This window comes from Purpureocillium lilacinum (assembly GCF_023168085.1).
Source record: "Purpureocillium lilacinum CBS 284.36 DNA, scaffold_2, whole genome shotgun sequence".
Taxonomy (NCBI): Eukaryota; Fungi; Ascomycota; class Sordariomycetes; order Hypocreales; family Ophiocordycipitaceae; genus Purpureocillium; species Purpureocillium lilacinum.
This window is the reverse complement of record NW_027072112.1, coordinates 1,739,742-1,765,982: the sequence shown is the minus strand read 5'-3', so window position 1 is coordinate 1,765,982 and position 26,241 is coordinate 1,739,742. Positions and strand designations below refer to the sequence as shown.

The 26,241-nt window shown below is 59.0% G+C and overlaps 9 protein-coding genes across 9 annotated transcripts; 4 read left to right on the top strand and 5 right to left on the bottom strand.

Moving 5' to 3' along the window:
- Window positions 1-1,794: 1,794 nt before the first annotated feature.
- Window positions 1,795-2,793, top strand: PLICBS_002327 (uncharacterized protein; the record flags this gene model as incomplete). The annotated part of the gene is made up of 1 exon (XM_018321975.2): window positions 1,795-2,793. The coding sequence occupies one exon, from the start codon at window positions 1,795-1,797 to the stop codon at window positions 2,791-2,793; it is 999 nt and encodes a 332-aa protein (XP_018179455.1).
- Window positions 2,794-3,788: 995 nt separating this feature from the next.
- On the bottom strand, window positions 3,789-5,122 carry PLICBS_002326 (uncharacterized protein; the record flags this gene model as incomplete). The annotated part of the gene is made up of 2 exons (XM_018321974.2): window positions 3,789-4,667; window positions 4,769-5,122. The coding sequence occupies 2 exons, from the start codon at window positions 5,120-5,122 to the stop codon at window positions 3,789-3,791; spliced, it is 1,233 nt and encodes a 410-aa protein (XP_018179454.2).
- Window positions 5,123-6,397: 1,275 nt separating this feature from the next.
- Window positions 6,398-7,702, top strand: PLICBS_002325 (uncharacterized protein; the record flags this gene model as incomplete). Its single annotated transcript, XM_018321973.2, has 3 exons — window positions 6,398-6,711; window positions 6,841-7,025; window positions 7,119-7,702. 3 exons carry the CDS (start codon window positions 6,398-6,400, stop codon window positions 7,700-7,702), a joined length of 1,083 nt encoding a protein of 360 aa, XP_018179453.2.
- A 298-nt stretch (window positions 7,703-8,000) lies between these two features.
- PLICBS_002324 (uncharacterized protein) lies at window positions 8,001-8,994 on the bottom strand (the record flags this gene model as incomplete). Its single annotated transcript, XM_018321972.2, has 3 exons — window positions 8,001-8,073; window positions 8,133-8,671; window positions 8,743-8,994. 3 exons carry the CDS (start codon window positions 8,992-8,994, stop codon window positions 8,001-8,003), a joined length of 864 nt encoding a protein of 287 aa, XP_018179452.1.
- Window positions 8,995-10,674: 1,680 nt separating this feature from the next.
- On the bottom strand, window positions 10,675-12,775 carry PLICBS_002323 (mitochondrial glycerol-3-phosphate dehydrogenase; the record flags this gene model as incomplete). The annotated part of the gene is made up of 2 exons (XM_018321971.2): window positions 10,675-10,814; window positions 10,873-12,775. The coding sequence occupies 2 exons, from the start codon at window positions 12,773-12,775 to the stop codon at window positions 10,675-10,677; spliced, it is 2,043 nt and encodes a 680-aa protein (XP_018179451.1).
- A 1,445-nt stretch (window positions 12,776-14,220) lies between these two features.
- PLICBS_002322 (uncharacterized protein) lies at window positions 14,221-16,572 on the top strand (the record flags this gene model as incomplete). The annotated part of the gene is made up of 1 exon (XM_018321970.2): window positions 14,221-16,572. The coding sequence occupies one exon, from the start codon at window positions 14,221-14,223 to the stop codon at window positions 16,570-16,572; it is 2,352 nt and encodes a 783-aa protein (XP_018179450.2).
- Window positions 16,573-16,992: 420 nt separating this feature from the next.
- On the bottom strand, window positions 16,993-20,542 carry PLICBS_002321 (leucine carboxyl methyltransferase; the record flags this gene model as incomplete). The annotated part of the gene is made up of 8 exons (XM_065599999.1): window positions 16,993-17,466; window positions 17,538-17,834; window positions 17,891-18,523; window positions 18,586-18,601; window positions 18,944-19,640; window positions 19,709-20,034; window positions 20,166-20,386; window positions 20,480-20,542. 8 exons carry the CDS (start codon window positions 20,540-20,542, stop codon window positions 16,993-16,995), a joined length of 2,727 nt encoding a protein of 908 aa, XP_065456071.1.
- Window positions 20,543-21,830: 1,288 nt separating this feature from the next.
- PLICBS_002320 (autophagy protein) lies at window positions 21,831-23,396 on the top strand (the record flags this gene model as incomplete). The annotated part of the gene is made up of 4 exons (XM_018321968.2): window positions 21,831-21,891; window positions 21,954-22,108; window positions 22,171-23,279; window positions 23,348-23,396. 4 exons carry the CDS (start codon window positions 21,831-21,833, stop codon window positions 23,394-23,396), a joined length of 1,374 nt encoding a protein of 457 aa, XP_018179448.1.
- A 770-nt stretch (window positions 23,397-24,166) lies between these two features.
- Window positions 24,167-24,999, bottom strand: PLICBS_002319 (tyrosine/serine/threonine protein phosphatase pps1; the record flags this gene model as incomplete). The annotated part of the gene is made up of 2 exons (XM_018321967.2): window positions 24,167-24,474; window positions 24,528-24,999. The coding sequence occupies 2 exons, from the start codon at window positions 24,997-24,999 to the stop codon at window positions 24,167-24,169; spliced, it is 780 nt and encodes a 259-aa protein (XP_018179447.2).
- Window positions 25,000-26,241: the final 1,242 nt, after the last annotated feature.

Sequence of the window (26,241 nt, the reverse complement as noted above, 5' to 3'; positions counted from 1 at the left end):
GATCCTCGTGCGGTCTCAGTCGTCGCGCCCTCTGCGCATGCCCGCTGCTGCCGCCCCATCTCATCTCATCTCATCTCATCTCATCTGCCATCGGGAAGCATGCTGGGACGGTACAGTACTGTGCTGCACAAATACTCAGTGTACCAGTGGCGTGTAGTGCCCGCCGCCCACTGCCGCTTCCTCCCGAGCCGCGCTGCGCTGCGCTGCTCTGCTGCTCTTCCGCGATGTGACGATGCGTGCCAGGCCGCCTCCTCCCATTCAAAAACGTCATGGCTGTGGCACTGCACGGCCACACCACTGCGGGCCTGCCAGTGCCACCACCACCACCACCACCGTGGACGACGTGGGCGGGCGGCGGAGACAGAACCTCGCCCTTGCCCTCCCCCCCCCTCCCTTGTCAACTGCTCCACCACAACCCGGCCGGGCTTGCAAGGGTGGCCCCATCTGAGTTAGCCCTGCGCCTGCGGCGGACCTGCGAGGCAAGGGCCCCTCCCCGTCTCGATGGGCCCCCTCCCCCCCAGCGTTGTCCCTCTCGGTGCTGAGTGGCGTGCATGACGAAGGTCGCGACTCGTCGCTGGGCCGGGCCAGTACAAGCCCTGCGGCCGCCCCGTGTAGGGCCCACAAGGTACCTTTTTTTTTTCCTGGTGGCGTCCCCCACTGCCGGCCTCCGCCGTCTCCGTCGTCTGCCCTCCAGGGCTGCTCTGTAAGGTAGGTGCAGCAGGTACCTCCAGTACAGGGCAGTACTCGCTGTGCTTGGCCCGGCCCAAGTACACCTCACCGTCCGCCGACCGTGTGTCAGTCACGCAGTCAGTCTTGGTCTTAGTCTTGGGATCCATCAAACCAAACCATACTTCTTGTCTTGCACCTGCCCTCACCTCTTCCTCCCCTTCTCTCGTCATCGCCCGGCCCCATCCACGCAAACCTTATATCTCTTTGGCCGCATCGACGCTCTCGTCTCCTGTCCGACAGCGGCATTGTCGACCCTGCCACCAAGTAATACGCAAGAGCGTCACGACCACGACTACGCCGCGCCCGTCTTCCGTCCCCGCCCTCCGGCCCCCGTCGATCACGTCTTCTACTACTCCCCTCTCTCGACGACTCGGCCACTCTTCGACGCGGCTCTGCCCACCCACGGTCGATTCTAGACCCTGCACTCGCGCAGACGCCCCAACGATCGTTGCTCTCCGCCGTCCTGCCCATATTGCGGTTGCCTTTGTTCGTTGAGACAAGTCGTGCGCAGTCCACTTCCAAGCACCGACCGAGCCACAAGAGCTCAACGCTTCTGTCCAGGCCAATACTTCGTATCCCAAGGTTCGACAGTGGAGACGGTCTTCTGCTCTCCTCCTGAGCGCCCGACACTCAAAAACGTCCGTCCCTTTCCGAGAATTCTGTGGCCTCTCGACAACCTCCAGCCACGAACCCTCGAGGAACCCACCTGCATTCCAGTCTCTCTCGTGCCCCTGTTGGGTATTTCGACCGCGCCTTCCGACCGCGATCTCGTCGCAGACACAACACCTCCAACGGCTCCGTGTTGAATGACGACTGTTCCCAAGGACGTCTTCTTGATCACGGGTGGATACTAGAGCCACGATTTACGCCGTTTCTTTGCTCGCTGCCTAGCCGCAGTAGGTCCACGCGACCAAAGACTCTCCTCGTGCGGCTGGAAGCTCTACAAATCACCACCATCTCAACCACGCGGCCCGTCGATACACTGTTGCCTTGGCCATTAATCTCGGTGTCCCATTTTTCGCGATCGGCCCTTGACAAGCGGGCGGACTGTAGGCGGTCGTAGACATGGTCAAACCGAGGATACGGCGCCAATCACCAGTCTATTTCACGCCGAGCCCGCAGCAGGAGTCGCCGCGACTCTCATCTGCCTTTGACGACTTTTACGCGTCTGATGCGCCATATTCTCGACCCTCGAGCGGCCTCTTCGCTTTCTCGGACTGTTCGCTGCCACCGTACGCCATGGCCTCCCGGCCACCCACGTTGACCGAGATCCTTCTCGACACGGCACCTCCGCCGTGGACCCTCAGTGCCTTCATGGCATACCTCTCTCAAAACCACTGCATGGAAACGCTCGAGTTCACGCTCGATTCGCAGCGATACGCCGCTTTCTACGAGCAACTCGGCGCTGAGGTTCCTCCAACGCGCGAAAGCAGCGAGAGGGTTTGCGGTTTCTGGGAAAAGCTAATGCAAGTCTACATTGTCCCTTGCGCTCCTCGCGAGGTCAACATTCCGTCCCGCGTCCGAGACCGACTTCTTAGCCTCCCATATGGACAGTCTCCTCCTCATCCGTCCGAGCTCGACGAGGCCGGGCGGATCATCTACGAACTCATGAACGACTCTCTTCTCGTTCCCTTCCTGCAGTCCGTCGCGCCCATGCAGCTCATGAGCCCCACGGAAGAGCACAACATATCTCCTCGCCGACGCTCACACCACAGCGGGGGTCGCGGAATCGGGCATCATGCATCTTCCTCGTCATCGGCCTCGCCCCGCGCTGTCGACCTCGAGGCGCTGACCGATGATAGCGACAGCAACTCGCCGGGGACGATGGAACCCATGACGCCGCCCACGACCCCACCAACATCCGAGTATACTTTCAATACGTCTCCTGGAGGCTTCCAGCGCGCCGTGGCCGCACACAACAAAGGCTGGAAGAAGGTGGGAGCCAAGTTGGGGTTTAGTCGAAAGGGATCCAGCCGGAGGTCAACGCCCACCTCTTCGAGCTCTTCCAACGCGGATTGCGACTTGCCTGCTGCCGAGACGAGCCACCACGCCCACGGCTTATGAAGGTCAATGCCCGTGCCGAGCCCCGCTGTGTCCTACGGTCTGGGTTCCGATACATTCGGGGCTTCTCGCGGGCACGCCTGCGAGTGGTCAGTGCCACACCCAGGCCGACGAATGTCCTTGCCGCCCATGGTTGTCTGTGGCGAGTCGAGTGTTGGACCAGGCATGCGGGAAAACAGCCTGGCCAAAGGCACGGCCACGAGGTGTGATATATCACGCCCAGTGAATCGCGCGCTCGCCGTCCACAAGATCACTCGTACGAAGCCGTGCGGTCAGAGGTCGCGTTGGACCAGGAGAGCTGGTTCAGTTTATGCGCAGGGCGGGGCCCTTCGACCGCGATTCAAGGATGGCCTGATGCTGGCTACGGGCCCTCGACAAATTCCGACTTTGTCTGACAAGTCGAGCTATCTCGATTCGTGGCCCCAATCAGAGGATGCGGTCGCCTCCACGGGCAGCCTTGATACTCAGTTCTTGCGACACGTCGCGGACGTCGACCAGTACGGCTGGGACGCAGCGTGGGAGTCCAAACTGGTGATAGAAGGACGACAGTGTCCTGATGACGGCAGCTGCGGGTGCTCGCCTCTGCACGCCAGCCAGCCAGGCACGCGAATGAGCAGCCTGCTCCTGCGCCTATTGAGCGGTCGCACAAGCTCCTCCGACTGATGGAGGACCACTGAGCTGGGTGCGTGGCTCGGGATTTAATAGGAATTCGGAGACGATAGGATCACCTGTCGTGGGATTCGTGGTGTCACGACGAGACGCACATGGAAATAGACACGACTGGCGCATTTGACTGAAGCAGGGAGTTTGGGAGTCGTCTTCCTTTTGCGATGGCGGGGTGACGGACATTCCCCGTCGGCACATATTCTTTTCACGAACACAGCTGCATATGCGATACCAAAATTCATTAGAGCGGACATCGCCTAGGAAGGCGAAAGGGGCGCGATTGGGATGCGCATCTATCTGTACATGTATCCACGAGGTGTATGTGCTAGCGATTACAATTTTCTGACCCAACTCTTAACGACATGTTGGATCTCATCACTGTTTCGTTCCATGAAGAACATGTGGCTGTTGCCGTGAATGCCAATGTTCCCGAGCTCAATGTGTCTCGTGTTGGAGCAACCGGCCTGCTCAAGGTATCTAGCGGTGCAGTAGTCGTACGGTGCGTGATAGGAGGCCTCAGAGGTGAGCACGAGGATAGGCTTCTGGGCAAGGTTGACGAGCTGGCGGGGCGGTGGGCTCTCGGCCTGCAAGATGCAATCGGTGCGGTTATTCCCAGAGCTGGGGAATACCTCCTGCTTCAGGTCCGAGGCGGGGTCGTTGACGGCAGGTGAGTAGACCAGCGGGATGTCGGTCAGACCCCATTTTCGGGCGGGCTTGGTGCTGAAGACGGCCTCACGGAAAGGTGGACCAGTAGGCTCAAGTAGGACGAGGCCTTTCGTGAGGGCGGGGCGCGCGTCGGCGATGACAAGAGGCATGAGGCCGCCTTGGCTGTGTCCGATGAGGACGGTGGGCCTGCCGATGCGGTCGAGCAGGGCGGCGCCGGCGGCTTGGACGGCGGTCTGCTGGTAAACGGCGTCCGAAATAAACTGGACGTTGGAGGAGTAGAAGGCGTCAAAGACAGGGTCCCCCATGGAGCCATTTCCTGGCCATTGCGTGTGATGGCCTGCCTGGGGCCAGAGCATGTAGCGGCGGACGGCCGTGAAGCGCTGCTGGATGGTTTCGGCCGAGTACGTGGACGGGCTCGCGGCGCCGTGGCCGGGCTGCCACGCGGAGCGGCCACGGAACGTTTGGTCCACGATGTATACGTCAAAACCTTGTTCGAGGAACCGCGTGGCCCAGCCGCATCCGCCGTCAGGCTTGTCCAAGTAGTTCTTAGTGGTACAGCGTCAGCACGAGGGACACAGGGGAACAGCCGCCGGGAAACGGGGCCGGCAGGGAACGGCAGGATCCGTCAGAGTTGAGGCTCGCATACCGTGCCCGTCTGAGCCTGTCCGTGGATCAGGACTAGTGGCGTGTCCTGAGTGACGCCGCCGACGGGCTGCAGCCTCTCGACATACATCTGGTCGCGCAAGACGTGTCCACCGGCGCCATCGTCGGCGTAGCCGCCGCCGACATAGAAGTAGCTGCGTCGGTGCGAGCCCGAGGCGCACAACGGCGAAGCATCTTTGCTGTCCTTATTCCCGTTGAGGCTGGCGTCGAAGTGGCGGGCAACGACCGGGGCTATCGACACTGTTGACAGGGCCGGCGTGGATACTTGGGTTGAGACTGTGCCGTGCGCCAACGAGACGGCGGCGGCGGCGGCGGCGGCTCGTATTGAGAAGCGCATGATGGCGTGAGCCCGCAGCGGCGCAGAAGGCTTCAATGACTCGACCCAAGTTCAGTCAGGTCATTATCTCATGCTCAAGGGGAGTGAGGGAGGGCATTTCAAAGGACATGGTTCTGCATGCAATATGACAACGTTGCGCGGGGTCCGGCGCAGGAGATGATGAAAAGGAATGAAAGACGCGATTTGGCTGGCGTTTGGCCGTGTTGACAGGGGCGGCGAGGGGGCGCAGTGGAGAAGGGAGGAGGAAGCTCGGGAAGCTGGAGAAGAAGGGGAGGGGCAGGGGGTGTGAGACGAGGGAAGGACGGGATGTTGTTCGAGAAGGCAACTGTCGCGGGTCCGGAGCCGTAGCACAGGTACAGTGCCTGAACGAATGAATGGCGGCCGGCCCAGTGGGCAGGCATCAATGGAAGGCTCCTTCCGTAGGTATAATGTACGTTATGTAGATCCATCGTCCTTGGCAAGCGCCCCAACTGCGATGTGGAAGGAGGCAGGGCCGCGACTTCTGAAGTTCTGACGCTGGCTTCGGATCCCCGTCGTCGGTAGAATAGGGCGCACAACGTTGTCTTTCTCGTACGTAGCCATGCAAGGCAACGCTTGCCCTTCAGTCGCCTCGCCCAAACCATGCCACAGCCACGACGACCACCAACGGCATCGGCAAACTCGCCGAGCCCCGTCTCCGGCCCCTGCAGGCATTGCGACACGGGATCATGGCCAGCGCCGGGTGCTGTCCATCGATGGCGGCGACAACGCCTGGTGTGGAGGTAATGATGGGAAAAGCCATGCCGGCGCCGGCGTCCTTGCGGGCTCGGTGAGCGGTGGGCGTCGCGCGACTCGTCTGCCGAGATTCACCTCCACGCTCCAAGATGACGTTCACATCTTCAACGTCGCTGCGTCACTCGGATCAGGCCGCGATCCAAACGCCTCTGCACCGGCCAGTCCACTGAAGTAATAACCGCCGCCCCATAGGCCGTCCCCTGCGGGCTCCGCCCTCGCCAGAAACACCCAGGCCACGGGAAATATGCATGGACGATGCGCTGCTGCCGTGCACTTGGTACTGAACGGCACAGAGTTCCTGGGGCCTTCAACATGGCGGAGCCTTGGCCGCCTTGTATCAAGTCAAAACACTTGCAGGGCCATGCTGTTCCCTGCCTGCCGGCTGCGCACGCCGCCTCGACGGCCAAAAGCCGCCTCCCTCTGATCATCCCCCTTGAGCAACAAACTTGGCACCTCAACCGCCCCTTCTATTCCATCTTCTACGACACCCGCCTGCCCGACATGTTGGCAAAGAGGCACGAAGCGGCCCTCGCCCTCCACTGGACCTTTAGCTGCATCTCCATCTTCATCATGGCTGCGCGGCTCCTGTGGCGGAGGAGGGTGAGGCAGAGCTACAACTCGGGCGACTACCTCACCGTGCTGGCAATTTCCCTCGTCCTCGTCCGCCTTGCCTTGGACCACGTCGTCCTGGTATGGGGGACCGCCAACATGCCCCCGGAGTTTCGCGAGGAGCACACGTTCACGTCGGAGGAGATTGACCAGCGCATCATCGGGAGCCAGCTCGACCTCGCCAATAGAATCAACTATAGTACATAGTCAGTGCTTTTCCAACGGCCTCTCACATGGCTTGCTCCTCTGCCATCCTAGCCCGGGCCTGCACAGCATGGCAGGTCGGCCGGCCACCGTACGGACGTGTCGCTAACCGTCTGAAATCCCCTTCACAGTCTCTGGACGCAGAAACTGGTTCTCTTTGACCTTCTCCGTCGACTCATCCAAGACCTGCCATTTCACGATCTCGTCTCCCGAACCTATGTGCTCGCCTTTACCTCGTCCTACATCGCCGTCTTAGTCACCACGCTCGCCGAGTGTAGCCCTATCAAGCTGAACTGGCAGGTCTTCCCTGACCCGGGTGAGTTGCCCTCCACGGCGCCACATAGCGCGCGCGCAAGTTCCTTCCGCACAGGGTGCTATAGTCTGACATTTCGACCTGACTTGCCACCAGGTGACTGCATCGAAGCGCAACTGTCACTGCTCACGCTCGGCATTCTCAACATCGTGACTGACGTGATGCTTCTCATCCTTCCAATTCCCATCCTCGCCATGTTGAGGGTCTCGTGGCGCCGCAAGGCCCAGCTGTACGGCCTCTTTGCCATAGGCACCCTCATCGTGGTTATCACGGTTGTTCGGCTTCCAATTAACGCCGCTCACAAGCACAGCAACGCCAACCGCTGCGCCTGGCTCAGTGCCGAGTTGTTTACCGTTACTGTTGCCGTTAACGCGCCTGCCTTGTATGGGCTTTGGAATCTCAGCCGGCGGCAAAGGCTGCAGTCGTGTGGGATGAACCAAGGGCACAACATTCCCCGGAATCTCCAGTTAGGCAGTGTGATCACGACTATTGGCGGCACCGAAACATACAAGATGGCCAAGAGGCGCGAACCACCTGGCTGTATTGTTCAGACGACCGAAGTCGTCATCTCGCATGCTCCCGACGGGGAGGCAATGAAAAGCAAAGAGCAATCGCCCTTGTCGGTAATACTAGACGGCGCCTCAAGTCACTCTACTCAGACAGATGCGTGGGACGTATGAGGCCGCCGGCTGAGACCGCATTGAATGCTCTTTCAAACGCATGACTACCGCTTTCTCCCCCAAACTCCGGCTTCACAGCATCCCCCGACTTCCACCATTCGTCAAGATACCCCTCATATAGAATGAGTTACCTCATAGAACTTTCTTGCCAGGCACAGGATATTGCACCGAAGAGTGCGATCGAGGCTCGCACCTCGGGAAATAATAAACGCTCATAGATTACAGTCGAACGCGCATGCATTCACGACCGTACACAGGCGTGCCAAAGTACATGGTGTCGGGTTGCTCATGGCATGACTCAGCTGCGGTAATTGGTCCAGTAACTGTGCATGCGAGTAATCTGCCCCTTGGAGAACTCTGAGTAGCACGCGCTGTATGTCCTGGTCAGCAATGAACCTCACCTCCCATGTCATCGTTTTCGCCCACTTACTCGTCCGAGTAGTCCATGTAGTTGTGGATGGGATCGAGGCCCGGCGCAGGGCAGGAGTCCCGACCGGTAGGGCATCCCCTTGTGGCACTCTTCGACGCCGGGGTGTCATCCACGTAGTCGCCGGGTCCGTCACAACCTGAGGCCTTGGGGTCGTTGCTGTGCGGTTCAAAGGTGTGCAACAGCCCAAACCAGTGGCCGACTTCGTGCGTGGCCGTCTTGCCCAAGTTATACGGGGCTTCGGGGCCACCAGGCACGGTCGAGGCCTTGACGAGGCAGCCGTCAAGGGTCGGCCCGTCGGGATCAGACAAAAAGTCTGGGAACGTGCAGATTCCGAAGCCATCGTCCTCGAGGCGGTCGAGGAAGTACAGGTTGAGGGTACTAGAGTCGCCTCGGTGGAGCTTCTTCTTCATAGCCAGCTCGTTGCCGTTGGTGGCCCAGTCCTGGTTCACAGTCCGGGTGGTGTCGCGGAGGGTGAAGGAGATGCCCGCCGAGCCATAGTTGTCATTCAGGACCTTGACCTGCTTCTGTACTATGCTGTCCTACACATCGAGTCAGCTGAAGACGTCCGGTGTCTCTCCGCGTGCTGCTGAGTTACAGGCTCGGGACTCACATCAAGGGAGTTGACACCGCCTTGAGAGGCAGAAACCACGTGAAAGTACAGGTCAACGTTGATGTTGGCGCGCTCAGTGACGCCGTTGAGACGGGCAGCGCTCTCGAGCGAGGCCAGCTTGCGATGAGTCGCAATCTGGCCCCTGGTTGGCGTGCGGACACCGCAGCTAAAGTCTGCCTTGGCCTTGGGGACGGCACCGGCCGCGGCTGACGCCGCAAGGCCTGCAATGAGTGACAGCGTTCCGATGAGCATGATGGGGGGCTGCGTTGGCGGCAGAGAAACAGAACTCTCTCCTTTGAGAGAAGGCTTGAGGTGAAAATATCAGCGTCTCTACACTCTGCGACTCTATCGCTACTTATAAGTCGTCGACTGGACGCAAGATACGATAGACCCGAGATGCCTCGTCCTCCTGCCTCTTGTTCACTCCCTTCCTCCTCAGCCGTTCAGCCATGGTAATGTAGACAGTTTGGTCCCAATGGGGCAGATTCAACAGGAGGCAACTCGTCCACCTTCTCTGCTCGGCCATGGCGCTCCTGCTGGCGGCCAGGATGCCCTCCGCCATGCTGTTATCTAGAGGGTCGCCGAACGCCGACCTCGGACCGTCTCCGCCTGCCTTCCCTGTCTGTTCAAGGGCACATGGGCCGTCGACTCTAAAGCCTTTCCCCATACTTGGCACGGGACTTGGCAGGTGGTGGAGCCGATGCTGGCTTCGAACTCACGCTTCTTCTCGCTTCAATTGCCGCATTGGCGACACCGCCCGGCTCAACACATAATGTGGTACGCGAGTTCATCGGAGGGCATCCGCTCCCGGTAAGACGCGTATTACAGGAGAGGCAGAAGCTAACGACTCAGTGCCAGATAGGAAACGCGAGGTTCCCCGCGGTCTAACCAACCAAAAGAAGTCTTTCCGGCAGAGCCCCGAGCTGCCGGAGGACTGCCCCCGGCAGATACTGTAGCTCTTTCAACAGAAGTGTGGGGTTTGGCGTCGGCTCTAGAGCAGAAGTGGGTAGACCGACGATGGCTCAGCTTCCGTTACGAGAAGGTGCCACACGCAAGCAGCGAAAAGGTGTCTGTGCGACGAGATGACGAGTAGACGGGGTTTAGGGATAATAGATGAAACTCAATCAGTTCCTGCGCGATCGGGCCTTGGCCGTGGCCAGTCCCCTTGTCCAGACTGTTGTCCCTGATAGGGATTCCCCCCTCCGTCTTTGTGGCGGCGGGGGTGAGGATCCGGCACCGACCCGAAACAAGAAGCCCAGCTTAACGAGCCCACGGCCTCGGGCGCAATGGTCTTCCGCAGTAGGGGAACTGCGGTCTTGGATCATCCGGTGTGGGGCGGGGATCTTCACGGCGATGGCTCTGGCGGGCTGTTCGAGAACGTGGTCGCGATTTACCCGCTGGTTACGTGCTCAGCTTCTGAGGGCGCGGATGACGACTCTGAAGCGGTGAGGGCTCCAAACAGCCAGAGGATGGAGTATCAAGAATCGTTAACTTTCCCGGCTCGGCTAGCGATCGACGCATGCTATTGACTTTCCAATGTTGGAGGCAGTGCAAAAGTATGAGCCCAATATGGTACATGGTAGCTGCGGCGGCAGTACGTCTGACACGTGGTTCTGGACACAGCCAGCGATGACTTCAGACAGGCAGAGCCTGTGGTGATCCAGCCGTAAAGTTTTGTCAAAACACCATTTGCCGGGCGCATCCCTTTGCAGCCATTAACCCTACAACGAAGACGAAATCAGCACTACAGAACGCCTGCCAGCCGGGCATAAAGTATACAAAAGTCCGGGGCGGGATCAGGTTCGAACAAGGGAGGCACACGCCGACCCTCCGAAATCCATCGACCTCAACCACCTTGACATATCATACGCCGCCAAAGCGCTCAAACCATCCATTGATTCCCGACGCGAAAGTTTATGGCAGCGAGGCCCGTTATTCTGTAGGCTTATCGTGTCGTGAATACATGTCCCACTCGAGCGAGCTGGCGAAATCGAGCTTGCCCTGCTCCACCTGCTTGCGTGTGGCCGACAGCATCGGTTGCGGCAAGCCCATGGACTGGAGAAACTTGACGGCTACAGTCACTCAAGCGTCAGTCTCGGCCCATTTATGCCTGCTGCAATGTGGACTCACTCTCGTTCCATTCCAAATTTTGCCGGCGGCTGTCCCAGTGGAGCTCCTCGGCCATGATGTCAATGACCCTGGGCAGGGCTTCCAAGGCTGCCTGGGCGTTGAGAAACGCCAGCCTGGTCCGTCGCGCAAGGACGTCAACGGCGGTCTGGGCGTACTCGTGACGGACGGCATAGCGAATTTCTCCATCCACAAACGGGTACAGCTGCGAGATGCGCTCGCCGCGGGCCGGGAATCGCTGGTTTGTTAGGCTACATAGAGCAGCCACGGACCAGGCTCGGTCACCGTAGCTCTCCGTGAGGTGCTTGGCAACTTCTGTCTCCACGCCGAAATGCTGTATCACGGGGATGAAGAGCGTCTTGCTGAAGCCGTGGGCACCGACCAGACGAACTTTGTGTGTTTGGCATGAGCCGTCCAGTATGGCCCCGTCATCGACCACTTCTGTGCCGCTAACTCGCGGTGCGTTGGCCACGGGACCCGTGGTGAGACGGAACTCGGAGACGGCTGCGTCCACGCAGTCCTCGGCCATCTGGCGATACGTGGTCCACTTTCCACCAGCGCACGTCAACAGCCCCGATGAAGAAATGTGCACAAGGTGATTTCGCACAAGCGACTCGGTGTTCCTGGCCTTGGGGTCTTTGACCAGAGGCCGAATGCCCGACCAAGCCGCCAGGACGTCCCCGCGACGCACGTTGATCTCTGGTGATAGATATTGGCTCACCTCGCCGAGAATCCACTTGATGGACTCCTCGTCCGGCAGCGGATTCGGCGAAATTGGCGACGGCGAGTCCGTCGTGCCGGCTATGGTGTTGCCCTGCCAGGGGAGGAAGAATATCACCCGGCCGTCCGACGTCGAAGGGTCGATGAGCCCCATCTTGGCAGGGCTGTAGTATCCGGGCAAGATGACATGGACACCGCTGGAAGGGGCAACGATCTCCTTGCACGTCTGGTCATCCATCTTCCGAATCGAGTCGGTGAAAGGGCCGGTGCAGTTGACAATGCATTTTGCCCGGACCGTGATGTCGGCTGCAGGTTTTCCATTTTTCACGGCGACGAGGTCCTTGACCCTGGCGCCACAGAGACGGCCAGATTCGTCCTTGAGGAGTCCCGTTACCTCGGCATGGTTGGCAACGGTGGCACCGTAGAGAGCTGCGGTCATGGCTATCGAAACGTTCATGCGAGAATCGTTGTGCGCACCATCGTAGTATACCAGAGCGCCAACGAGGTTGGTCTGCTTCAACATGGGGAAAGCCTCGAGAGCCTTGCTCCGAGTCAGAAAATATGAGCTCTCAATGCCCTCGCTGCCGGCAAGTACATCATAGAACTTGGTGCCCGCCCAGTAATAGGGTGCCTTCCACCAGCGATCCAGGGGGAGCATGATGGGCAGCCACATGCTCAGATGCGGCGCCGTCTGCAGAAAGTACTTGCGCTCCTTGAGAGCCTCGCGCACCAGCTGGTACTGGTTGTAGTCCAGGTTCCAGACGGCCTTTTCGAGGTAGCGGACACCGCCGTGGACGAGCTTGGTGCTCTTGCTGCTCGTGCCACTGCTGAAGTCGTCGCGCTCGACAACCGCCACGCGGAGGCCTCGCGTTGCAGCATCCAGGGCGACGCCGGCCCCGGTAGCCCCGCCGCCGATGACAAGCATGTCGTACTCGGCACCGAGGTCCGGGTCAGCACTCCTGGCGAGGTCGGCGAGCTGCTCGAGGCGCGACTTGACACGGGGGAACTTGGGCATGGTGAAGGACCCATCCGGGCCGTATGTCGGCGGGGGCACGGCAGCGGAGGAGGAGCCTGGGATGTTCCGGGGTCGATACGAGTAGAACAGGGTGCCTCCAGCGACGATGACGGCCGCCCCTGGAAACAGCAGCCGCCGGAGCAGCGGGCGAGATCGAGAAGGCGATGCCATTGCCGGTAGCGCTGCAGCACCGCTCACTTAGACGTGGAGCTCGGTCGGAACGGCAGCGACGACGGAGACTTCTGCTGATGGCCCGGCCTTAACATAGGCGAGCAGCAAGAGACGAATTGAGGCAGCGGCAAGCTCGGGTGGGTGGAAAGGGCGAAGCCGGGGCGTCCTCTGGCAGCCACGGCGAGTTCGGACGAGCAGCGGAGACGGGAGAAGCTATCCGTGTCGAAGCCGCGGCGTCATCGCAGTTTCTCGAAGCCGCGCTCGAGTGCCGAGTTGAATCCGCGCCACGATACGTCGACGAGATCTGTTGTGAACGGCTAAGAGTGATGGGATTGTTGCATTTTCAGAGCAAAGTGGAAGGTTCGAATGAAGACGGGCTATAACGTCATGGGTAGGAGGAGGAATGGGAGGCACTGGGAGGTACTACCGTAGGTAAGGTAGGGTAGGTGGTACGTACTCGTAGATACGGTGCTGCTGCTGTAGGTGGCCCTGTGGGGGTGGGGGGCGCTAACACCTCCACTAACAACTCCCCGCCGGTTCTCTGGCAGATACCTAGGTGGGAGTCGCGCGCAAGAATCCGTCCGTACCTCTAGTAGGTGCGACGGACGGTACGCAGCAGAAGTTGCGATATAACTGCAAGGTAAGTTAGGGCCGCAGCCGAGCTTCGCACAGTAAGGGGTTTAACGTGGAAACACTGGCATAAGCATATAAGTATGAAGCAACACAGCTTTAGCTTTTAGTAAGGCGTTTGAATCAAGACGTCTACGGGCGTTACGCCGGGCTTCTTCTGCCGCGCCAGGTCCGGTCCTTGGGACATTGGAAAATACTTGGGCTCGTAGGTATGTGCCGTAGCCCTCGATACATGGCGCGGGGCCTGGCCGCGGGGTCATGGCCGCCATAAATCGCGGGCGACTTCCAGTGCAATTGATCATTCGCCCCTTTGCAAATAGGAAGACTCGTTACGCAATGGCACAAGTGCGCTTTTCGTACGCAGCGATCCTTACCAGCGCCCGTGGCCGGGCTTGCTTTTTCTTCAGGCGGCGCAAGTCCCTTGGGTACCTATTTGCTTCAACCAACATACAAGTACTGCGTAGGTAGAGGCCACTGCGGCTACCGTGCCAGCCCCCGTCTGCGCAGCAAAATAGGTGGGGCCGGCCGGCCGTAGGGTTTTGGGCGACAAGAGAAAAAAAAAATCCGCCGGGCGTGAAATGGGCAGCGAGGTTAAATCCCTCCAAAAGCCATCTCGGGCGTGTTCTTCGCCAACGCTGGGCACCAACATCGTTCGAGGAACAGAGCAGTCGATTTGACGCCGGAGATTCCTCGACTCCCACTCCCACTCCCACTCCCACTCCCACCAGGCATAAGCCCAATTCACTCGGCAGGCCTGGGACGACCTGCACCCCCTGGACCCCTCCCCCACCGACCGACCGACCGACCGACCGACCATGGGCGACCTCCGGGTTCTTCTGATAGGCAATGGCGGCCGCGAGCACGCTCTCGCCTGGAAACTCAGCCAGTCTCCTCGGGTCGAGTTGATATACGCCGTGCCGGGCAATGGGGGCACCGCGACGTGCCCAAAGGTGACCAACGTTGCTTCGGTTGCCGCCGACGACTACCCCGGCTTGGTTGCGTTCGCCGAGGGTAACGGAGTCAATCTCGTTGTGCCGGGGCCCGAAGCACCCCTCGTAGATGGAGTGGAAGGATTCTTCAGAAAAGCCGGCATTCCGTGTTTTGGGCCGTCGAAAGAGGCCGCGCGCTTGGAAGGCAGCAAGACCTATTCCAAGGATTTCATGAATAAGTACAGCATCCCGACGGCCGCCTACCAAAACTTCTCCGATTACACACAGGCTGTCGCGTATGTCGAGAGCGTCAAGCATGACATCGTCATCAAAGCCACCGGTCTCGCCGCGGGCAAGGGCGTCATCCTCCCGCAGACCAAGGAGGAAGCCAAGGACGCGCTGAAGCAGATCATGGTGGACCGGGCCTTTGGTGATGCTGGCGGCGAGGTGGTCATTGAGGAGCTTCTGCTCGGCGACGAGCTTAGCGTTCTCACCTTCTGCGACGGATACACGTTCAAGTCGCTGCCATTGGCGCAGGACCACAAGCGCATCTTCGACGGAGACCAAGGCCCCAACACGGGCGGCATGGGATGTTACGCGCCTACCAACATTGCCACCAAGGAGCTCACGGACAAGATCGACAAGGAGATTCTCGAGCCCACGATATCCGGCATGCGTCGCGAACGGCAGCCATTCCGCGGCGTCTTGTTCACCGGCCTGATGATCACGAGCTCCGGCCCCAAGGTGCTCGAGTACAACGTGCGATTCGGCGACCCCGAGACCCAGACTGTCCTACCGCTGCTTTCGGCAGACACGGACCTCGCAGACATCATGCTTGCTTGCGCCGAAGGGTACCTCGACGACTGCTATCTGAAGGTCGAGAACAAGTTCAGCGCCACCGTCGTCCTGGCCGCCGCTGGCTATCCGGGGTCGTACGCAAAGGGCACGCCGATGAAGGTCCGGGATCCGCAGGCAGGCAGCACAATATTCCATGCCGGGACCAAGGTAGAGGACAGCCAGCTGAAGACTTCGGGTGGGCGCGTCATTGCCATCAACTCGGTGGGAGACTCCCTCAAAGCCGCCGTGGATGCCGCCTATGCCGCTCTGTCGTCGGGTGTCATCCAGTTCGATGGCATGTTCTTCAGAAAGGACATAGCCCACCGAGCGTTCAGGTCGCCCAGCAAAGAGGCCATGACGTATGCGCAGGCCGGCGTCGACATTCAGGCCGGGAATGATTTCGTCGAGAAGATCAAAAAGGCAGTGGCCAGCACCAAGCGCCCCGGCGCGGACGCCGAAATTGGTGGCTTCGGCGGCGAGATCGACCTGTCTCATTGCGGCTTCCCGGGCGCACCCGTTCTCGTGGGCGCCATCGATGGTGTTGGAACGAAGCTCATGATTGCCCAGACCATGAAGAAGCACGACACGGTTGGCATTGATCTGGTGGCCATGAATGTCAACGATCTAATCGTTCAGGGCGCCACACCCCTCATGTTCCTCGACTACTACGGCTGCAGCAAGCTTGACTTGGCCTCCGCCGCCTCGTTTGTCGAGGGCGTCGCTGATGGCTGTCGCCAAGCCGGATGCGCCCTGGTCGGGGGTGAGACGGCCGAAATGCCGGGCATGTACCAGGGTGAGGACTACGATGCTGCGGGTTGTGCCGTTGGTGCAGTCTCGCCGTCGAGCAGGCTGCCTAAGCATGCTGCCATGGGGGAGGGCGATGTCTTGTTGGGGCTGGGATCGCATGGCGTCCACTCCAACGGCTTCTCGCTCGTCCGCAGGATTGTGCAGCACGCCGGCCTCGAGTACGGCTCCGTGGCTCCGTGGGACGCATCGAGGACGGTCGGCGAGTCCCTGCTGACTCCCACTCGCATCTACGTCAAGAGTCTCTTGCCCGTCCTGGACCAGATCAAGGGCCTCGCGCACATCACGGGCGGCGGCCTCACAGAGAACGTCCCGCGCATGCTTCCGGAATCGCTTGCAGCGGAGATTGAGTTTGGCACCTGGGAGATCCCTCCTGTCTTCGGTTGGCTCAAGGCCAACGGCAACGTCGCGCCGGCAGAGATGTGCCGGACCTTCAACGCGGGCGTGGGCATGGTGATTGCCGTCGAGGCGTCCAAAGCCGATGCCGTGGCCCGGGCCCTGAGCGAGTCGGAAAAGGTGTTCAAGATTGGACGGCTTGTCCGTCGCGCCGGGGGTGAGGAGGGCTGCGTAATCCGGCAGCTGGAGTCTTGGGTATGAGCATTAGCTGGTTATTAGTGCGCGCAAAATAGACGGAGAAGGGCAGGGCCACGCGGCGAGAGCCGGCCGGGCAGGCACTTCCTCACCCACAGGGGGCGAGGGGTTATCTGGTGTGGCTGGGTAGGACGGTCACAATGTGCGTAGATGGCACGACGGTACTACAATAAGTTGCATTGTCTAATGTCGACGAGAGCGGGTTAGCTACCTCGCCGGCGCTATATATGTGACTTTTGAATCGCGATTGAATAGCCAAACCTGAATGAATCAAATGAAAAAGCATATCAAAAGATTCTTTGCTGTTGCTCTCTCGAATTCTATATTGGCTTAATTCAAGGCTTCGGCATTCGCTCGCTGCGTTCTTTCAAGGACGACGAGTTGACAACACCGACCTGATCGGCAACGTACGGCAATCCCGTCGCCTCAAACCCCATCGGCGGCCTGGCGCAGCTCCTCGGCGAGACGGGCCATGTAGAAGCGCCTCGTCTCCACAGGCAACTGCTGGAAGCTCTTGGCCATCCGCGCCACGTCCAATCTTGCTTTCTCGTACGCCGCCAGATCCCGGTTGCCGTACACGTCCCTGCCAGCGGCGTATCCGCTCTCGAGGTCGCGGAAGAAAGTGTTGACTGCCACGCTCATCTTGGATAACGGTGTCGCAGTATGGAGCCACAGCGCCGGAATAAACAGGACGTCTCCAGGTCCAAGATGTGCTTCGTATGGATGGGTTCCTGCCAGGTTGCATGGGTCCGCCTTCCGCGTCGTTGCGTCGAGGGCGGCGAAGACGTCGACGCTTGAGCTGGATGCCCCCGGCGCAAACGAGAGGCGCGTCACATCGCTTGGCGGGAAGAGAATCATGCGCTTTTCTCCCGAAATTTGCGTGTATACGTTCGCCATGACCTGCATCCCCATCAGCTGTCCGGCCCACCAAGGATTCTTCCACTCTCAACCGCCAACGTGGATGAGCTTACATCGTAGTGGAGCCACATGTTAACCCTGCCCGAGACTCTAAGGACTGAGCTGAAGAGGTTCTTGCGGATGTGACCCAGCTCTGGCGGCAAACAAAAGTCTTTTGCCAGGCGCGGGAAGTCGTTTTCAAGAATCGCCGGCACCCCTGACGGCTTGTCGCGGGACAGCGATCGCAGATACATTCGAGCCCCTGATTGCATCTTATTTATAATCTTCCCAAAGGAGTCACTGACGTACTCAAAGTTCTTCGAGTTGAAGTCCATCCTCTCCGAGTCTCTGTGGCACTGATGTACGACAACCTGCTCCATCAGTCAGCCTCGCCCAGGCTTCTGCCCCTGCCAAAACAACCACTCACCTCGGTATCGTCGCCTACCTTCTCCACCATGTACTGCGGCGTCCATTTCTCCACACATGCTCCCAAGTTGAGGCCCTCGAGGATGACAGGTTTTGCATCGAGGAGAACTTCGTCAAACGTGGCGTCTTCAGGTCCCAGCCTTATTCGCGGTACTTGAGTAATGGTCACATCCTCGCCGTGCGTCTTGGCAGGGTCGCTGGGGCCGCCTGTGCTCACGACTCTGCGGGTCTCAGAATACTCGATGGCGGGTTTCCCGTGGTTTATCGAATGCTCGTCGCTTTCGGCGCCCGGTATTTTGATACTGTAAACGCCAGCTTCCCAAAAGGTCCCCATAGAGAAGCACGTCGCTCCGCCACCGACAAGGAGGACGCCGGTGGAAGACGTCACAGCGCCACATCCAACCATGAAAGGCACTGCCATGGGCTTGTCCTTTGGTCGGAGGACCTTTGCGATACGCTTCCCGTCAGCCTGCCTCCTGATGAGGACGAGCTCTCGGCCCAGAAATGACGTCTCGTGACCCAAACCGCCGCAGAGCAGCCAGTCTGGGCCAATATCCACGCATTTCGCGCCAAACAGAGCCCATGCTCCTCCGACTTGTCGAGACTCAGGGAGAACATTGAATTCAATAGTCGGCTGTGTCTCTGTCAGCGGATCAAGCGAGGGGTTATGTTGAGAAACCGTGAGTCAGGACGTACTCGCTCTTCAAGGACGCTGAGACGCCATGAGTACTCTTCAGTGCAGATGCAGCCGTCCTCACCAATGCCTCCAGCAAGCACACCATGAAATTCTCCATCCTGAGCCTCATCCGGAGAAGTGTCGTACAACACGGCCCCAAAAGCCGCTGGGCGGTTGGCTCCACGGACATGGCACCGCATCCAGCCTCTTTCGGGACAGAAAACGTAGCACTCGCTTGAGACTGTCCAAGCGCCCGTTTTGCCACCCATCACTAGCGCGAGAGACGATCCCTTCAACCTAATGGCCGAGTGCCTATACAAGGGGGCTGGAAGTCGCCAGGTCATCTGCCAGGAGGGTTTTGCCCCTTTCTGGAATAACCAGCAGTCCGAGAGGGCGCTTCCTGGAGACGTTCTCCCCCCAGCCAGAAGGATGCCAAAGTTGCCGAGGTCCGTTATTGTGAAGCACATCCTGGAAGGAGGCCCCATGAGCGGCAATCGCGGCGGTTCATCGTGCCCAGAGAGCGAATAAATGTCCCAGCTATCGGACCGGCCGTTACTTCCGAGGCCACCCATGTGAAGCAAGGATTGCCGGCCGCGGCTGTCTGAGACAACAAAGGCCTCCCCATAGCGCCGCTTGGGGGCTGTGCTGTTATGTGTTGCAACTTTGACGTCGAGGCGCTCGGGGCGCTCGGAATATGGCGTCTGGGGTGAACGGCCTCCAGCAGCAACAGTTCCGGGGCGTTCCACGACAACTCCGGGGCCGACGGCGTGAACAATGGAATAGTGCCGCGCGAATAAGATGAACTCCTCCCATTCATCAAACGGCTCCACCTGGTCAAGTGCAGACCGTTCGTCGCCAGTCACGAAGTAGTCATTAGACCACACTTGCCAAAGGTCCCATATGGCAACATCGGCCCAACCTCGCTCGAGAAAGCGACTTTGCTGGCTGTCCAGGGTCGGATATTGTCGGACTGACCTCGGTGGAGTTTTGAGCTTGTCGAAATGGCTTAACATTGTTTTGGCAAAGGGATGATCCGGTCCATGTGGCAGAATTTGTTCCAGGAGACAGAATTCGGCTTCACTTGTCAGCTTGCCCACCACGACATCTTCGGTCTTTTATGAGTGGCTTTCAAAATGGTCTCACCTTTTCCAACTGTGCTTGCCCACTGGAGGAGCGAGTCGGCCGACGCGGTGTCCATGTAGGTGACGGACACTTCGGCTACAAAGAGGACGTCACAGTCGTCGAGCGACAGGAAGGTCTCCAGTGTTGCACGCAGTCTCTGGAGCTGTCGAAGGTCGCAGCCTATTTGACAGTACCGTTCGCTGCGCAAGAGAATGTCGCTCTCGCCGACAATAAAGTCTTGTCCGAGTAGCTCCTTCAGCTCGGGCGTCTCCAATACAATGGCACGCTTCTTGTGCATGAGATCCGGATAGTCAATGTCTATGAATAGGACCTGGTCGCATGCTGAGCTATGACGGGCATGACACTGCCAAGGCAGCACATCGCTAGACGGGGATGCCACGTTAGAGAGCCGCCGCAGTCTCCCGACAAGACAGCAAGCGGCATGTACGAGCTGTCACGGCTCCTGAATCACACATACCTTCCACAGCCGAGATTGATCACAAGCTTCTTGCGGCCCGACGGGCGTGTGAGGAACTGGCGGACCACAACATCGATGGCTCGCAGTCTCAGCCAGTAGCCGCGGTTGATGAGCGGCGCCCTCCTCTGGAACTTCTTGACGAAGTAGCGAAAGAAGTGCGTCTCGTCGGGGTAGTACAAACGTTCGACGCTCCTTTTGGAGACGATGCTGCTGCTGTTTGTCTTGAACAGCGCAGTCCGGTCCCGTCAGCGCATGGGCTAGGCAGGCCATTGTTGCGGCGGCTTGTCGATCGATGAGGGACGGTAGGGACTCACCCCCATGATCAAGTCATCCAGTGCCTGTGACCGGCCATGGGCCGGCGTTGCTGGTGTCGCCATGACAGCCTCCCTTGAGGTCGAACGATGAGTAGGTGGTTGGTCTGGGCGGCAAATGCAGCGTTGTCGGAGACCACGACTGGGAACGTACACGCTGGTAAAGTCGCGTGGTCGTGGCCGCTACCTAGTAGGTAGGTATGGTTTTTTTTTTTCTGGGTCGTGGTGGTGTGCCTCGACGAGATTAGGTACCATAGATAATAACGAACCCTCCTTTCACGGCACTCGTCCCATTTATCGGACAGGCACTTAGTACTACAGGCAAGGTTCCTCCTCAGCTCGAGACGCCGCGCCATAGACGCAGGTTCCAAGCGAAAACTACAGAGGGCTTCAAGCCGATCGCAGGCTTGGCTGTGTCCCGTCCCTGACGAATGGTGTTGGCCAAGGGTAACTGTACAGGGTAGGTAGGAAGAAGGCCCTGTCCCCAACTGCGCAAGTGCAGAGTCCTGGTACGTACCCCGCGGTCAGTGACGAGGCCTGCGGATGGCCGGCTCAGGTGGTGTCGGGCGGCCCGAGCTACCCAGGTGGAGGGGGAGCCAGCCGCCTGCCTTCAGGTTCCGCTCCCTGCCTGGGAACCTACCTAAGGTCCATGCCTCCTACCTTACCTACCTAGGTACTAACGCAAAGTACCTGTACTTCGCACATGAAGCCCTGGGGCACCCATAATAATGTCCACCTCACCTGCCCACCCTGCCCGGGCACCCGCCTGCCCGCCTGCGCTCCTGCGACCCCCCCCCCCCCTCCCTCTTCGAAAACCCCGCCTGCAGGCAGTGACGAACCTGCCTCCACATGAGCTTCGGAAGGTAACGAGACCGACCGGGTTAGTTCCCACCTTACCACCAACCTCATCCATCGTCCAGCAATTCCCAGCCAGGACAGCGCCTGCTTCTCCCTCCTGCCATATCGACCTCGCCCTCAGCGTGCGCCCATTCGCGCATCGTCTCACGCCTTCAGACGTCACTCGCCCAGCAAGCGTCCAGCAGTTCGCCCCTTCGCTTGTCGTCGTGTCGGCAAGGCCGTATTGTTTGTGCGCCGCCCCCGCGTGCGCCCCGACCTCACCGACAACCTCTCCGCCGAACTTGCGTCCACCCCTGACCCCGGGCTCCTCAACTGCGCGCAGAGCCTCGTGCGAGTGCGCTGGCTTCCTGCTCTGCATCGCGAGCACCGAAGGCGACTCTTGGCGTCGTCTTGTCCGCAGAAGTCGTGCTCCGCAATCACGCGGTCAACGGCCGGGTTCGAGCCCAACGAGCTTGTGTCCTCCAGCCTCCGCGCGCTGGAGGGCGCCTGGTCAAAGATGGCGAGCCCTACATTGAATTTCATTACCTTCAACCAGGACCACAGCTGTCTTGCTGTCGGTAAGCGCCCTGTGACCTATGCTGTCAGCGCAAGCATCTCACTGACTCTCCATCGCCCGCAGGCACCTCGAAAGGCTTTCGCATCTACCATACAGACCCCTTCTCTAGGATATTCACCAGCGATGACGGAAATATTGCCATCATAGAAATGCTCTTCTCAACTTCCCTGGTCGCCCTGATCCTGTCTCCACGTCACTTGATCATACAAAACACAAAGGTATGCCTAGTCCGCGCCTCTGCCCGCCAGCTCGCATCGTGACTAACCCTTGGCTCATGTAGAGAGCCTCTGTTATCTGCGAACTTACTTTTCCGTCTGCGGTCCTCGCCGTCCGCTTGAACCGGAAGCGCCTCGCTGTCGTTCTCGAGGAAGAGATATACCTGTACGACATCAGCAACATGAGCCTGCTATACACCATTCCCACCTCTCCGAACCCCTCAGCGATCTGCGCCCTCTCGCCGTCGTCGGAGAATTGCTTTATTGCATACCCACTCCCAAAGCCCCGCGAGGACTCGGACAACAGGCGTCCATCACATGCTCCTCCACAGTCGACTTACGTGGCCCCCACCTCGGGAGAAGTCCTGGTATTCGACACCCTAACACTCAAGGCCGTCAACGTCATAGAGGCTCATCGATCTCCCCTATGCTGCATCTGTCTCAACAGCGACGGCACCCTGCTTGCGACGGCTAGCGAGACGGGTACAATCATACGAGTCTTCTCGGTCCCGCGCGGCCAGAAGTTGTACCAGTTCAGGCGTGGGACATATCCATCGACTATCTACAGCATGTCCTTTAACCTCAGTTCCACTCTCCTCTGTGTCTCCTCCACATCAGACACAGTACACATATTCAGGCTAGGCCCACCCCCTGGCAACACAACGCCCGCTGGAGCACCAATTGAACCCCCAGGTTCTCCGAGGCAAGATCGCTGGTCACGCGCCCGGAGCTATGAAGATGCCGACTCTCCAGGCAACAGCGCTGCCGAGTCTCCACGAAGTGACGCTGCGGAGCTCTCGGCGGCGAACACACCCACAGGCGCCAACAAGCAGGGCCACCGGAGACAGAGCGGATCGTTTAGCAACATGCTTCGGCGGTCGTCGCAGATCATGGGCCGCGGCGTCGCCGGGGTAGTTGGTTCCTATCTCCCATCGTCAGTGACCGAGATGTGGGAACCACTGAGGGACTTTGCCTACATCAAGATACCCAAATCGGCAGCATCCGGTGCCCAAGCTCGAACGGCTGGAACCACCCCGGCAGGCCCCCTTCGCAGCGTCGTGGCGATGAGCAGCAACAGCCCCCAGGTGATGGTAGTCACGAGCGACGGCGGGTTCTACGTCTACAACATTGACATGGAGAACGGTGGAGAAGGCTATTTGGTGAAACAATTCTCGTAAGTCGATGCCTCTCACGTACTCGGCGGGCTCCGGTCCAGTTACTAATCTCCACCAACACGAACAGGGTGTTGGAAGGGGACGATAAGAACGACATCTCAGCCTACGGGGCGTAGATGAGGAGGCCGTTATTGTTGGCTGGACCAGACGGCCGAGCCGGTCCCCCAGCTCCGTCTGGCGGGGCTCAAGACGCGCGTGGATGGGTCGGTTGAGCACGGGTGCTTGTAAATCGGTTTGCAGCGTGCTGATTCTCGAGCCCGCGCAACACTTTGCGTGGAGGCCGAGCGCTCCCTTTCCATGCCATAATATTCTCTTCGTGTTCCTAGCGCTTGCCAATTCCGCGTCGCCTCCCCGTCGCGGCGTGGAAGCGGCAACCGACCGCTGGGCAGCGAAGTGCCGCGGGCGTGCTTGCACAGGATGACACTGCAAATTGTAATCAAATACGAAACCGTGCCGGGGTATCCAAGTTGTCACCTAGTCTGCGTTATAACGCATGCATCGTCATGCTCACTAGACCTCGAAGCCCTCATTTGCCAGGTCGGGCCAGACCCCGACAACCCTATCCAAGCGGGTTATCGTCCGCCAGCCGGATGAAACCATCAACGACCTGCCATCCTTGCTCGTAAAACCGTAAACGCAATCATAAGATATCTTCCGTATCCCGTACGCTCTTCGCGGCCCGTCCGCAAAGTCCATCAATAAATACACCGCTCCATGGTCGAGTGGTACAATGAAGCAGGCCGGCGCAATTTCATAAGTCATACCTCTGTTTCCGACCCGTAGGTAAGGCGTAGTCGCGTCGTCGTTTTGCAAAACCAAGGCATCCAGCATTACTCAAGCGCATGGAGAATTCTAACAAGACAGGGTTCGACGCGGCCCCTGCCAATCATCTGGAGTAGGGGCGATTCATGAGGGCGATCTGTCGTGTGATTTCTCCCCATTCGAGTTCTCTCTCCATCGAAGCCCCAGCATCGCCGTTCTGCTGCAGCCATTCTTCCCATTGCAAGAGCTCGTAAGCAAAGCGCAAGTGCGGTTGGATGATGACGTTGAGCCTCCGGGCTCTAACAAAGCAGTACGCTCGGGGGAACGTCATGTTCATTGTTTTCATGACCTCGGCAATGCAGATTGTGGCGCTTCGAGAAACTCCCACTCGACAATGGACCAACGTGGCAGTGCCGTTCCGTTTCCCTCGCTCTGAAAGCGGGCATTGTTAGAAGGATCACAACGAGGTCGTGATCATGACTCACCGATAAACTCCAGACACCGAGCAAACTCATCTGTCAGTGGATCAATCCCGTTGTCCTGGACACCTTGAACCAGGCAGACGTTATCGGAGCCCCAGGCGTCCATATCTCCGTCTTTCCAGGCGGCTGTCTCTCCAACACTCAAGATTTGTCCAATGCCCATTGCTCTTAGCAGGTCCGGGTTGTTGGCGTGGCCGATGTTTCCGAGGTAGAGGTAGTCCAAGACTCTGCTGGGAAACGAGCCATCGAGCCCGGCGAACCACGCGGGCTCATCTTTGACAGCTTTCGTAATTTCCTGGAGGCTCTTCCCTGCGCATGCTGGAGAGTTGCTTAGCAATCGCGGCGCGATTGCCGTCAACAGGGCCACATCGGTAGGGTATGCAAAGAAATTACGATGCTTTGATGTATGAAGATGAAGCCATGCGTCAGGTACGGGGCGACCGGTGCTGTAGCTGAAGTACGCGATGCCTAGCATGGACGACTCTGTGTAGCCGTCAGCGCAATGTATCAGTATCTTGCGCGGCCTTGGCGACACCTGATCAACAGCCATGGAGCTATCGCCTTCGTGATCCACACGCGAGGCAGTAGCCAGGCTGGGGCAGGTGCCATGGGAAAGACGGTATATCCAGCGACAGGTTTCCAGTACACCGTCGGCTTCTTCGTGAGACCAAGTCGGCGGTAGAATGCTGCCCGATGAGGGAAAGTCGAGGAAAGCTTGCGCAACTGTTTCATCCAAGCTCTCAGCGATCAGTTGCAACGCCATCGGATTAAGGCGACCAAGGTCGCTACATTCAATCAAAATGTCGAAATTCTGCTCTTCAGCACTGCCAGGTTCCGGTGTCGGCCCCATGAATACGTTGTGGGATATCTCGGAGGCTTCGGTCATGTCCCACATCTCCCTCCGTTCCTGTTGAACGAAGTCAAGCACTTTCCCCGTGATACGTCCAGTCGAATCAATAGCGACGAGGTTGCTATGGTCCCTTTCAAAGTCCTCTAGTGTACTTGTGCACACAAAGGTATTGTATTCGGCCAGGCCCTTACTTTCAGATGCATGGATTTGGCGCCACCGAGACCTCGCGGCTGCGATGTCCCAGGCCAGTGCGCGCGCCTTTGCGATGTCGTCATCGTAAACCACAATGTCTGAGGTAAGGGCGACCTTGGCTGGTTGGATCTGGAAATTACGGACGGAGAAGCCGTCAACAGGGTCGGGGTCGATGAAGTCGGGGCAAGGCCGTTGGCGCATGAACTCGTCTGCCGCAATTGCACCCCTGAGACGCCCTACCGACAAGTCGCCATCTGCTTTGACCAGTGTAACACTTCTGAGGCAGGATGGTGTCTTTCTCGGGGAGCGTCGTCTGCCCATGAAGAAGGCTTGCTGCATCTGGTTGTTTGGATGGAGACCGTGCAGCCATGGGAAAACCAGCGATGATGGAGGCATGGGCTGGCGGGCGGAATAGTCGAGTGCGAGGACAACCTGATCAGCATCAAGCTCATATATGGAAAGCTGTCCGCTCTCGAGGCGCTTATAGCCCTCTGGAGGATATAGCAGCGAGCTCTGCTGGTAATCGTCGGCGCTCGTGGGAGAAGCAGGGGGGGTCGTATTTATGTCGTCGGCTTTGGATGGACCAGTCGGGCAGATGGGAATGTGTTTGTTGGGTAAGGGAGCCGGGGTGGCACATTGTTGCTGTGCTGAGTGCGATCGGCCCACGTCTTGAAG